Source organism: Tupaia chinensis, unplaced genomic scaffold (assembly GCF_000334495.1).
Source record: "Tupaia chinensis unplaced genomic scaffold, TupChi_1.0 Scaffold000387_1, whole genome shotgun sequence".
Lineage (NCBI taxonomy): Eukaryota > Metazoa > Chordata > Mammalia > Scandentia > Tupaiidae > Tupaia > Tupaia belangeri.
Genome location: NW_006159889.1, coordinates 2566554 through 2580466, shown reverse-complemented (window position 1 = coordinate 2580466; position 13913 = coordinate 2566554). Strand labels below are relative to the sequence as shown.

Genomic DNA, 13913 nt, shown 5'->3' with positions numbered 1-13913 from the left:
CCGGCCCCCCCAGCAGGCCACTCTAAGCGCCGCGGTCCGTGGCCCACCGCGCACCCAGCAGGCCACCCTAAGCGCCGCGCCCTGGGCCCACACCGCCCTGCACTCCTGCCGCTCACAGCCGCTCCTGCATTCCAGCATCACCCACGTCCGTGCCTTCGCTGCCCCACTGAATCCCCACGCGGAGCTGGGCAGTGCAGGGAGCCAGGCTAGCCTATGGGAGCACCCAGATAATGCAGGTCGGGGGCGCCGGCGCCCCCCTTCCCCACCAGCATGGCTCGGTCGCCGCCCCTCGGGGATCTGCCCCCGGGCTACACACTCCCAGCTCTATCCGCAGCACCCCAGGTGAGTAAAGGGGAAACTGGGAGAAGGGAGAGTGAGAACAGTTCTGTCTCTGAGGCTTCTGCACATGGGATATCTTTAAGTGCCATGTGTCATTGGGTGCCTGTGAAGACAAGTGAGAGCTAGCACAGCCTTGCAGCCGAGTGTGTCTGTGTCTTCTGTCATCTGGCCAATAGGAATGAATGTGTCTGCGGGTTCACCTCTGTTCACCTGACAACAGGGGTGTGTGTGTGTGTGTGTGTGTGTGTGTGTGTGTGCACCCTACTGAAAGAAAATGAGGCGAGGGAACCAGCAGTTAGCAATGGCTATGTCGCTGGACTCCCACGTAGTCGACCACGGTTCATGCCCTGGACTCGGTGGCTTAAAACTCACGGGCGCATGTGTGTGCATTCCCAAGATCCCGAGAGGAGAATGGAGGAGAAGGGATTGCGGCGTGACCATCCCCCCTGGGGGATGATTTCTCGCTTTCTGTCTCTCTGTCTCTCTCTGTCTGTCTGGCGAGCGCACGCCCTATAGCAAAAACCTCTCCAAAAAAAAAAAAAATGAGGCGATGCCTTCCTCAGGCTATGTGTCAGGGAAGGGTGTGGAAGGGGGGGAGGTAAATCTTCCAAGTTCCCAGATGTGTCTGTGTAATTGCTCTCTGTCTTGCACCCAAAAATCAAAAAGCTAGGGCTTGGCAGAGGATGTGTGTGGGGAGACAATGAATGATTTCACGCATTGTTACTGGGCCCCCTGGCTGACTCTTCTTCCATTCCAGATCCTAGCCGGGACCTTGAAGGCTCCGCTCTGGCTCCGCGCTTACTTTCAGGGCCTGCTCTTCTCTCTGGGCTGTGGGATCCAGAGACACTGTGGCAAAGCACTCTTCCTGGGCCTGTTAGCCTTTGGGGCCTTGGCCCTGGGTCTCCGCGTGGCAGTTATTGAGACAGACCTGGAACAGCTCTGGGTAGAAGGTGAGTGGTGGATACTGGACATACCTGCTTAGGTGTGGTGAGCCCGACTCAAAAACGGGGTGAAAAGCTGGCCACTGAGCAGTAGTAGGCCTGGCCCTGGGTCTGGAGAGGCCAGAGCCTGTGAATCTGTGCATCTAGGAGGATCACTCCCTGCTGCAACCCACGTGGATCTTTGCAGATGGTGAAGTCCTGTGACTAGTACAGAGAATATGTATTTGTGATTATGGGTGTTTAGCATTTATCGCCGACTTCTATGTGTACTTTTGACAGTGCAGCAGGGTTTACAAAGAAAACTAAAACAAAGCGTTACTTTTCAGTAGCAAGAAAAGTGAAATAAGTGCTGAGATAGCTATACTATTAATATAATACAAAGCAGAATCTGATTGCTGTGTAAGAGAAGGCAGGGAGAGATCACCTCTGATCAGGAGACTGAGAAGACTTAGGACTGGGCAAATTGACTAAATCCTTGGGCAGGCCTTCTGCAACTATTGAGTGCAAAAGCAGCCCAGAATCCACACTGTGAGGCAACAGGGTCAGATGTGATTAAGTTCTCTTTTCCTAAGGGAATTGTTAGACAGAAATGATTTCTTATTAATAATTTCAGCATGATTCTCTTCTTTACTAAGGTCTGATTTCATATGGCAGCCCTGTGACAGTCTCTGCTCTGTTCTTCCCTGAGGAATTTGCATATGTGGGCTCCTCCAGATTTCCCCCAGCCCAGGCCCATACCCACAGTCAGGGCTCAGACTGGAGTCTCAACCCACGAGTTAGTTCAAATGCTGGCAAGTCCTAGAATCCAGAGCAGATGTTTCCCTGTGCCTGTCTGCCTTTGGGTTCTCGTACCCTATCCCCACCCTACCCTCAGCCTTCTGCAGACTCACACATGCACTCAAACCCTAGGCCAGCCCTGAGGTCCAGAGCACATGTTCCTCTGTGTGCCTGCCTGCCCCCAGCCCCAGGACACACACGTGCAAACATACACATACCCTCCCACCCACATCAGTGCTGCCTGGGTGGTCCCAAATGACTCTTAGACTTCCTGCCACTACAGAGGCAGTCTCCTCCCCTTCCTCTCCATTCCCCAAATCCTCCCCATCTAAACACTGCCTGAACCTCCTTTCCTTATCCTGTGCTAGAGCACAGGAAAGACTAGACCCACCAGTTTTTTGCTGTTGTGTGGGTGAGAGTGTTGTAAGAAGATTTTAATCCATCCCTACGCTTTCTCCCTTTACTTCAGAATAGCGTTCTAGTTCAATTACAGTTGCTTAGGAGGCTGGAAGCCTCTTGAGACCTGGATTCAATTTCCAGGCCAGCCCAAACACACTTGGTACAGTTGTGCATGCTTGTAATCCTAGCTAACTGGGAGGCTGGGGCAAGAGGATTGGAATACCAAGAGACCTTATTAAAAATACTATCTCTGGGGGTTGGCAAGTGGCATGGTGGTTAAAGGCACTAGACTCCCACATGACCGACCACTGCTCAAGTCTCGGACCTGGTGGCTTGCTTTCTCACTTCCTCTCTCTCTCTCTCTCTCTCTCTCTGTCTCTCTTTGATCAAACTGGAAAATAATAATGATAATAATAATAAATAAAGTTAAAATAATTCTTTTTAAAAAATGCTATCTTGGGACCAGCAGGTGGCGTGGCGGCTAAGGCACTGGACACTCCCACATGGCCAACCACGGTTCGAGTCCTGGACCTGGTGGCTTGCTTTCTCACTTTCTCTCTCTCTCTGTGTCTCTCTCTGGTCAAATGAAAATAAATGAATAAATAAATAAAGTAAATAATTATTTTTTAAAAAAGTGTTATCTCTGGGGGGAACCAGCAGTTAGCATAATGGCTATGTCGCTGGACTCCCACGTAGTCGACCGCGGTTCGCGTCCCGGACCCAGTGACTTAAAACTCACGCCGGGCACGTGTGCGTGCGTGCCCAAGATCCCGAGAGGAGAATGGAGGAGAAGGGATTGCGGCGTGACCGTCCCCTCTTTGGGGTGATTTCTCGCTTTCTGTCTCTCTGTCTCTGTCTGTCTGGCGAGCGCACGCGCCCTATAGCGAAAACCTCTCCAAAAAAAAAAAAGTATTATCTCTGGGGACCAGAAGATGACATAATGGTTACATCGCTAGACTCCCAGTGTAGTGGTTTGAGTCCTGGACCCAGTGACATAAAACTCATGCCAGGCACATGTACATGCATGCCCAAGATCCTGAGAGGAGAATGGAGGAGAAGGGATTGAGGTGTGTCCATCCTCCCTGTAGGGAGGTAACTTCTTGCTTTCTTTCTCTAGTGAGCACACATGCCCCATAGCAAAAATCTCTCTTAAAAAAAAAATACTTGCGAAGCTGGCAGGTTGTATGGTGGTTAGGGGCACTGGACTCCTATGTGGCCAACCACAGTTCAAGTCCCGGACCTGGCAGAACTTTCTCTCTTTCTGCCTCTCTGGTCAAATTAAAAAATAAGTAAATAAATAAAGTTAAATAAAATAATTATTTAAAAAAATAAAAATATCTCTGTCTCTCTTGTGCTCTCTCCTCATTCTTTCTTTCTTGTTTCTTTTTTTTCCTTTCAGTTTTGCTATAGGGTGTGTGTGCTCTCAGGAGAGAGACAGAGAGAGAGGAAAAGTGAGAAATCCCCCCCCAGGGAGATAGCCATTACCCAATCCCTTCTCCTCCATTCTCCCGTTGGGATTTTGGGAACACACACATGTGTACCTGGTATGATTTTTCAAGCCTCTGGGCCTGGGACTCAAATCACACAGTAAGCCATGTGAAATCCAACCTTAAACTCTTAATCAAGGCCATCTGCTGGCCCCTCTCTCTCTCTCAAAAAGGAAGAAAATTTTTAAATTTAAAGGAGAGAAAAAGAACATTGTTCTGTTCTGTACTGGTTAGGGATAAGGTAAAGCAATGATCTTGACCCGCTCTTTTCTCTAGATCTGAGCATTCTTCGCAATAAAGACTTCTCCTGCAATGCCCTACGCAGTGAGGAGCTGATCGCCAAGAACTAAAGGGTATTTGCTGTTCCTGTCCCATTTTGCTAATACAGAAAGCAGAAGACACAGGACATTGGCTCTCAGAGTTCTGGACCAGAGTTCAGGGTCCTCCCTGCTTTGCCCTGTTAGGACTGGAATTGTGACTTGTTTGCTTTTTGTTCAAGTAAAAGCTAAAGGGCTCGGGCTGGCAGGTGGCGTGGTGGTTAAGGTGCCGGATTCCCACATGGCCAACCACGGTTTGAGTCCTGAACCTGGTGACTTGTTTTCTCACTTTCCCCTCTCTCTCTGTTTCTCTGTGACCAAATTAAAAAATAATAATACATAAAATAAATAATTAAAAAAAAAAAAAAGGGACCAGCAGATAGTGTAATGGTTGTATCCCACATAGTTGACCAGGGTTTGAGTACCGGATCTGGCAGGCTTGTGTATATGCGTGCCCAAAATCCTAAGAGGACATGGAAGGAGAAGGGATTGTGGCATGGCCATCACCTCTGGAGGGTGATTTCTCACTTTCTGTCTCTCTGTCTCTCCAGTGAGTGCACACGCCCTACAGCAAAAATCTCTATTAAAAAAAAAAAGTTAAAGGGGGGCTGGCAGGTGGTATGATGGTTAAGGGTGCTGGACTTCCACATGGCCAACCATGGTTCGAGTCCACGACATGGCAGTTTCCTTTCTCACTTTCTCTCTCTCTTTCTATCTGCCCATCTCTGGTCAAATTAAAAATAAATACATGAATAAGTAAAGGTAAAGAAAATAATTCTTAAAAAAAAATATGTTAAAGGGGCTCACTGGGAGACTGTTTGTAAAATAAAAATCACAGCGTGCAGCCCAACTACTAATTACAGGAGTAGTGACTGAGACAGTTTGAAATTGGATCTGTCCCTAAAGATAAGAAACATAATTGGGGCTAGCAGGTGGCATGGTAGTTAAGGTGCTAGACTCTCACTTGGCCAACTATGGTTTGAGTACCTGATCTGGCAGGCTGCTTTCTCACTCTCTCTCTCTCTCTCTCTCTGGTCAAATTGAAGAAGAAGAAGACATAAAAGTAAATAAATAATTCTCTTTTTATGGTCAGCAGGTAGCATGGTGGTTAAGGGCACTGGACGCCCATATTGCCGACTGGGGTTCGAGTACCAGACCTGGCAGCTTGCTTTTTCACTTTTCCTCTCTCTCCCTCTCAAACTCTGTCCCTCTCTGGTCAAAATTAAAATAAATAAATAAATGTTTAAAAAATAATTCTCTTTTAAAAAAGAAAGAAAGAAAGAAACATACAACTCTTCTATTTTGGAAGCAGGGGATGGCCACGTATTGATGGATGGAACTGCCATCTCCATTCATCCCCAAGGCTAAAACCATATAGCCAGCCTCAGTTATTCTTCCTCACCTCATGGGTGACTAAACCAGTAAATTCTTTCTTTTTAATCTCTCTCATAACAGACCCATCCTTTCCACCTTTGTAGTCATTGCTCTTTTTTCTTTTCTTTTTTTTCTTAAAGAGAGATTTTTTTTTCCTGTAGGGCATAAGCACTCACTGGAGGGACAGAGAGAGACAGAGGGATAGAAAGCCAGAAATCACCCCCAGGGCAGGGGAGGATGGCCATACCACAATACCTTCTCCTTCATTCTCCTCTCAGGATCTTGGGCACACATGCACACATGTTTGGCATGATTTTTAAGCCGCTGGGACCGGGACTTGAACCCTGGTCAACTAAGCGGGAGTTCAGCGATGTAACCATTGCACCATCTGCTGGTCCTTGTAGTCACTGCTCTATTTAGGCCTTTTGCAGTCTGACAGAAGGCTCTTGATTGTAACGTTTAGGATGCTTTTAGCCACATGGAAGAGAGAAAAAGGGAAAAGAGGGAAGGAAGGAAAACTTTTATTGACTTATTGACCCCTGTAACAAAAACTCTGACAGAAGTTTCAGGATGGTTGAATTAGCAGCTTAGGGACTTTAACAAGGAGGACCTGGCTTCTTTCTTTCTCTTCTGTCATTGTCAGCATGTTGGGCTTCTGTCCCCAAACTTGTCATACCAAGGTGACCACTGCAGTAGCAAAAAAAAAAAGTCGTCCCTGTCTTACGTCCATTTTCTTTTTTCTTTTAGATTTTTGACATAGGGCATGTGCAATTGCCAGAGAGAGAGGGAAAATGAGAAATACCCTCTGGAGGTTTGGTCACTCTGCAATCCTTTCTCCTCCATTTTTCTCTTGGGATTTTGAACGTATGCACACACACCCAGCATGATGTTTTAAACCACCATAACTGCTGAGTCAGCCATGTGGGACCCACGGCCACAACCACTACATCACCTGCTGGCTCCTACATTCCCTTTCAAAATTGAGGAAATATTGTTACCAGAAGCCTCCTAGCCTAATTCCTATTTGGCAAGAACTGTGTATCATCCCATGCCTAAATCCTTCACTTGGCAAGATAACAGAATCAGTGATGGGTTATTTTTTTTAAGAGAGGTTTTTGTTATAGGGCTTGTGCACTTACCTGAAGACAGAGACACAGAAAGCAAGAAATCACTCCCCTAGGGGAGATGCCCACACTGCAATTCCTTCTCCTCTCGGGATTTTGGGCATGCATGCACATGTGCCTGGCGTGAGTTTTAAGCCACTAGGTCTGGGACTCTGAACTATGGTTGACTACATGGGAGTCCAACGACATTACCACTATGCCATCTGCTGGTCCCCAGTGATGAGTTCTTAACCTAATCAAGTTTCAGCCTTTGATGCTATGGGGAGCCCAGTTCTCTGTAATGTAATCACTAGGCCTTTCAGGTGGTAATGCAGTGGTAATGCAACTGGACCCACATGGGAAGGGTCCTGAGTCTGGGTCCTAGGACCTCCATGAGCATGTGGGTGGACTTGTGCTATTTCTGTTATCTGGGCTGGCTGAGACTTAGAGTGGATTGTAACATGAGAACCATGTTGAGAGTTTCTCTCAAGGAAAAAAATGTTAAAGAAAGAAGGGAGGGGCCAGCAGGTGGAGGGGTGGGCTAGACTCCCACATGGCCAACTGTGGTTCCAGCTCTGGACCCTGCAGCTTGAAAATCACACCAGGCGTGTGTGCATTCATGCCCAAAATTCTGAGGGGAGCATGGAGGGAAGGGAATTGAGGCCATGCCCTGGGGGATGATTTATTTCTCTCTATCCGTCTCTTTCTCTGATGAGAGCACACATCCTATGACAGAAACCTTTAAAAAAAAAAATAGGGGAGATACAAGACCTGTCTGTCTCCACACTGCCCCCCCGTGGTGCATCTGAATCTGACCAAGTCAGTTTCCTGCTTGGAACTTTCCCACCAATTTCTACCAGGTTCTGAAACGTCTCAAAAATCAAGTTTAAGGGACCAGCAGTTAGCGTAATGGCTATGTCACTGGACTCCCACATAGTCGACCGCGGTTCGCATCCCGGACCCGGTGGCTTAAACTCACACCAGGCGCGTGTGCGTGCGTGCCCAAGATCCCGAGAGGAGAATGGAGGAGAAGGGATTGTGGCGTGGCCATCCCCCCTGGGGGGGGGGTGATTTCTCACTTTCTATCTCTCTGTCTCTCTCTGTCTGTCTGGCGAGCACACATGCCCTATAGCAAAAACCTCTCTCTCAAAAAAATTAAAATTAAAAAAAAAAAAATCAAGTTCAAGCCTTCTCACACATTTTAGTCCCGAGACCCTCCATCATCTAACTCACATCTCAGGCCCCCATCACGTAACTCACATCTGAGGCCCCCATCACGTAACTCAAACGCTTCTCTGGCATTATCTCTGGCTTCTCCCTGGCTCACAATTGGCACCGTTCCCTACCCACTTGGTCCAGAACACCTTTTCTTGTTTGTTTGCTTGTTTACGGGTTTTTTAAAAAAGAATTATTTTACTTTTCTTTCTTTCTTTCTTTTCTTTTCTTTCTTTCTTTCTTTTTTTCTTTCTTTAATTTGACCAGAGAGAGAACGAGAGAGAGGGAAAGTGAGAAAGCAAGTCCCCAGGTCTAGGACTTTACCCACGGTCAGCCACATGGGAGTCCAACACCCTTAACCACCAACCACCCGTCAGCCCCCTGTTTAGGGTTTTTGCCATAGGGCACATGCACTTGTCAGGAAGAGATCAGACAGAGACAGTGAGAAGGAAAGTGAGAAATCACCCGATAAGTTCGGTGGCCACAATGCAATCCCGTCTCCATTCTCCTGGGATTTTTGGCATGCACGCACACATGCCCAGTGTAATTTTTAAGCCACCAAGTCTAGGACTTGAACTGTGGTCAGCCATGTGGGAGTCCAGTGCCTTAACCACTATGCCACCTGCTGGCCCCAAGGGCACCTTTTCTTGACTTCTTCCTGTGGCCAACTCTTACTGTCATTCACTACTCAATTTCAGTAAACTTAGTTAGGTGATGAGAGAGGTCATCTCACTGCTCTGCTCAAAATCTACCATGACTCCCATTTCATTCAGAGAAAGCCTGAGTGCCTCCACGAGCTTTATAAGCTCTTACATTCGAAATTTCTAGACCAAAGAGTGTGAGCATACATATTGTAACATTGATTTCCCCCAAACACTGTGCCAAATTATGCTCCCATGATGGATCCGCGTGTACCCCTATACGCCTGCAGTAAGTGCTATCAATTTTTTTAATTTTTTTATTTTATTTTATTTATTATTAGTATTATTTTTAAATTTCTTATAGGGCAGGGGACATGTACTCACCAGAGAGAGAGAAAAAGTGAGAAAGCAAGTCACCAGGTCCAGGACTCGACCCATGGGCAGCCATGTGGGAGTTCAGCATCTTCACCACCACTCTACTTGCTGGCCCCAGAGCTATCAATTTTTAAAGTTTTTGCTAATTAGGGGATCAGCAGGTGGCATTATGGTTACATTGGTGGACTCCTACATAGTTGACCACAGTTCAAGTCCTGGGCCCTGTGACTTAGAACTCACACAGGGTGCGTGTGCATGCATGCCCAAAATCCCAAGAGGAGAATGAAGGAATGGGATTTCAGCAGTGTGGCCATTCCTCCGTAGTGGGTACTTTCTCACTTTCTATCTCTCTGTCTCTTTCTGTTTCTCCTGCAAACACAAGTGCCATATAACAAATAAATCTCTCCCCCCAAAAATATATTTTTTTGGCTAAAGGAACTTATTGCTGTTGTTGTAGAGAGCCACTGAATGAACAACCACCAAAGCCAGATTAAGTTTAAAGGGAGTCTTTATTAGCTGGCCAGCGACCTCAGCCTGAGGCTCGGGGGCTGAGAGTCAGAACTGCAGCCCCGACTGAAGTTGGAGTAGTCTTCTTATAGGGGGTAGGTTATCAGGGGTTTCTATGCAAGCAGTTACAGAAGCTGAGTCAAGCAGGTTAATTATTTCTGAGAGGAGTGGGGTTTCCATGCAAGCAGTTACGTTGCTAAACAAAAGGGTTTCGAGCTAGTTAGCAAAGACAGTAGCAGGTACAGAATGCCATCCCGGATGCGGTTTTCTATATGGCTAGCACAAGCTGTTTTCTCCTGGAAAGAGCAAATAGGTTTACAGAAGCAGACAGCCGTGTTAGGGTAAGGGAACAAAATGGACAAACAATTGTTCGTGGTCAAGATCTAACATGCGGCCTTCCTCACTGTTTTAATTTGCATTTATAAGATCACCTAGAAGGTGGATTCTTTTTTCCATGTTGGTTACCAGTTACATTTTCCCTATTGTGAAGGCACAAAAATGTGTGTTTCTTAAATTCATAATAGAATGTGTGTAAGCACACAAGAGAGAGAGAAGACCAGCAAAGTGGTGCGGAGGTTAAGGTGACTGGATTCCAGATGGTCAACTGTGCAGTTCGAGTCCCACACCCAGTGGCTGGAATCCCTGAGCATGTGTGTGTACGTGCACACATGTGTGTGCCCAACATCCCTTAGAAGAGAGTGGAGAAGAAGGGATTACAATGTGGCTATCCCCCCTGGGGGGTCATTTCTTACTTTCCCTCCCTCTCTTTCTTCAGTGAACACACATACCCTGTAACAAACTTCAAAGATAGGGAAGGAAGAAGAACCACAGAAAGCAGGGCTTGGTCACGCCATGATCCCTTTCCACCAAGCTGGGACACAAACCACAGTAGACATGTGGCTTCCAGCTCTAAGTCTGGCATGCTACCAGCTACACCACAGAGGCTGGGCCAAGGCACGGAAGTTTATAACATATGTGACTCGATGTTCTCCCTGTCTGTTCTCCCTACTCACTTAGAGTGGTTTTCTTTCCCCCTCTTGTTCTTTCTCATTTTATCTCATACCACTTCTCTCCCAGCAATTTTTTTTTCCCCTAGAGGGCACATGTACTTGCCAGAGAGAGGCAGAGGTGGGGGCAAGGAGAAAGCACCTCCCATGGGATATAATCACACCACAGTCCCTTCTCCATTTCTCCCTTTCAGGGTTTTGGGCTCTCACACATTGGCACCCAGTATGTTTCTCAAGCCTCAGGGTTCAGAACTCAAACTGTGTGCTTGGCCACAGTTCGGGGTCCGGCTACACTAACCAGAGGCCACAGAGCCAGCCCAAACATTTTATTTATCTCTGAGAGAGACAGATACCCTTGACTCACTGTACCAGTCTCCTCCTCAGCCTCCCAGCCAGCCAGAATCACAAGCAGGGACCAGCAGTTAGCGTAATGGCTATGTCGCTGGACTTCCATATAGTAGACCACGGTTCAAGTCCCGGACCTGGTGGCTTAAACTCATGCTGGGCGCATGTGCATGCGTGCCCAAGATCCCGAGAAGAGAATGGAAGAGAAGGAATTGTGGCGTGGACATCCTCCCTGGGGGGTGATTTCTCGCTTTCTGTCTCTCTGCCTCTCTCTGTCTCTTTCTGGTGAGCGCACGTGCCCTATAGCAAAAACCTCTCAAAACAAAACCAGAATCACAAGCATACATGATGTGTTTAGATTGACCCAGGATCTGAACCCAGATCTCCCATGTGGCTCCAGTGCCCACCACCCAGTAACTATTAAGTAACAATTCCATATCCTTACCTACCACACGCCAGGCAATTCCCTAAGTATTGTGCCTGCATTGATTTTAATTCTACCAAGAGAGGCATTTGCCCCATTTCACAGGTGAGGAAACTGAGGCTCCGAATAAGTAATTTGCCCAACACATGGATGAAGCGTCAGCACCAAGCTTCAAAGTCAGGTCTGTACAGAGCTTTGTCCTCTCTTCAACACCCGCAGTCTCTTCCTGCACAGTACATCCCGGTTCTTCCGTCCTTGTGTTGTCAGCATCTGCTGAGGTTTGTCTTCTCTCTCTCTCTTTTTAAAGAATTATTTATTCATTTATTTTAATTTGACCAGGGAGAGACACAAAGGGAGAGAGAAAGAGAGAGGAGGAAAGTGAGAAAGCAAGCTGCCAGGTACAGGACTCAAACCCAAGCTGCCGTGACAAGGCCTCAACCCGCCTTTGGCCATGTGGGAGTGTCCAGCGCTTAACTACCACACCACCTGCTGGTCCCTATGTCTTCTCTTTTTTTGTTTGTTTTTAGCTTGTGTTTTCTGTTTGTTTGCTTGCTTTTTTACTTTTCTTTTTTTATTATTATTTAACTTTATTTATTTTAATTTGATCAGAGAGGGACAGAGTGAGAGAGAGAGAGGGAGAGAGAGAAAGGGAAAGTGAGGGACCAACAGCTAGTGTAATGGCTGTGGCGCCGGACTAGGGAAGTAGGGGAACTAGCAGTTAGCGTAATGGCTATGTCGCTGGACTCCCATGTAGTTAACCGTGGTTCGTGTCCCGGATCCGGAGGCAGGATTGCGGCGCGACCATCCCCCCTGGGGGGTGGTTTCTTGCTTTCTGTCTCTATGTCTCTCTCTGTCTGTCTGGCAAAGCACGCGCCCTATAGCGGGAAAAAAAAAAAAAAAAAAAAAAAACCCCCCCCAAAGAAAGGGAAAGTGAGAAAACAAATCTCCAGGTTCAGGAATCTAGCCCCCTGCTTTTTTAGTTTTCTATAGGGTGCACATACTCACTAGAGAGAGATAGAGAAAGAGAGAAATCACCATGAGCAGGGCCAGTAGGTGGCCTACTGGTAAGGCGCTGGACTCCCATATAACCAACCATGGTTTGAGTCCCCAACTCAGCCCCTTGAAACTGATGCCAGGCACGTGTGTGTGCATGCCCAAAATCCTAAGAGGAGACTAGAGGAGAAGTTTGTGGCATGGCCAACTCCCCTGAGGGGTGATTTCTCACTTTCTGTGTCTGTCTCTCCAGCAAGCGCACATGCCCTATGGCAAAAATCTCTCTCAAAAAAAAAAAAGAAATCACAAGCCACCAAGTCTGGGACTCAAACCACGCTGTCAGCCATGTGGGATCCTGTGTCTTAACCTCTATGCCACCAGCTGATCTAAGGTTTATCTTTTTGTTCCCCTTTTTTTCCTTGAAGACTCTTTATTTCCTTTGATATATCTTGAATCACCAGGGTTTCCTTCTCTTGCCTTCCTATCAGGCCTCTTTGGGTTTCTTCTGTCCTCTGTGCCTCCTGCCCTCACCCACATGGGCAGCTCATCTCTGTCTTCCCCACCTTCCCTTCCAGGTGGCGGCCACACTGCAGTGCAGCCTGGGAGAGCCGTGGGAAGGAAGAGCTGGCCTGTAGAGTTTGACAGGAGGGGAGCAGATTGGCTGTGGGAGACTGCAGTCATGAGGGAAGGGCCAGAGTGGGCCTTGGGTGGGGGATGTCAGCATATGGGCAAATCCGTGTCGGGGCTCACCAAGGGCTTGGGGCTCTTGTGAGTGAGGACAGTGTGTGGGTTTGAAAAGAAAGGGTGGGGCTAGAGTCTCAGAGAAGTGGGTGGCAGTGACCAACAGGGGGCAGCAGTGGCCAACAGAAGCAGAACCGGGTGTGAGACCAGACCAAGTCCCCAGAGCCACCAGGGGTGGGTCTGGCACTGGCACCCTCCTGCTCATAACCCCTCATGATTTCCCACCTCCCCCAGACTCTGGTTACTGAGCAAGACTCCGAGGCCAGCAAAATGCAGGACTTGAGGGGCCCTAGGCCACGGAGACTAAGGCTTGGTGCCGGGGCTGCCTGTGCTGGACTGTGAGGCTGGTGAAAGGGGTCAGAGCCGCCTTCCCCTTGGCCCACTTTGGTTTCACCCCTGCCTGGGCCCTAGTACTTCCTTCCTGATGAGATGGGGAGCACTGCACTGACTGCCTTCTGGGGAGACGGTAGGAGAGGAGGGGACAGGGAGTGGGTCGTTCAGGGCGAGAGGAGTCACACGCAGGGTGGGGAGTGGAGGCAGACCATGTAGAAACTGCATGATTAGCTGCCTACCCTGGAGCTTGGAGAGAGAGCAGTGACAGCTAAACCATATGAAGAGGTCGAACCAGACAAGGGAATAGATGAATGATCAAACAGGATGTTTTGTGCCCTGCTAAGGTGTTTAGGCTTCATTCTGCAGTCCCTCAGAGAACACAGAGATCATTGAGGCCGTGAGTGATGCGATTCTGTTTTTTGTTTGTTTGTTTGTTTTGGGGAGAGGTTTTTACTATAGGGGCGTGCGCTCGCCAGACAGAGAGAGAGAGACAGAGAGAGACAGAAAGTGAGAAATCACCCCCCAGAGGGGATGGCCACGCCACAATCCCTTCTCCTCCATTCTCCTCTCGGGATCTTGGGCACGCACGCACACA

The 13913-nt window shown here is 48.0% G+C and overlaps 1 protein-coding gene across 1 annotated transcript in view; it reads left to right on the top strand.

Annotated features, from left to right (window-relative positions):
- The first annotated feature begins 18 nt into the window (after positions 1 to 18).
- Positions 19 to 13913, top strand: part of PTCH2 (patched 2) — a 26505-nt gene continuing 12610 nt past the window's right edge. Inside the window, exons 1-2 of the mRNA XM_014589885.2 lie at positions 19 to 342; positions 1097 to 1289. Of these exons, the coding sequence (XP_014445371.1) occupies positions 271 to 342; positions 1097 to 1289 (265 nt within the window). The 5' untranslated portion in view covers positions 19 to 270. The remainder of the gene's footprint in view (positions 343 to 1096; positions 1290 to 13913) is intronic.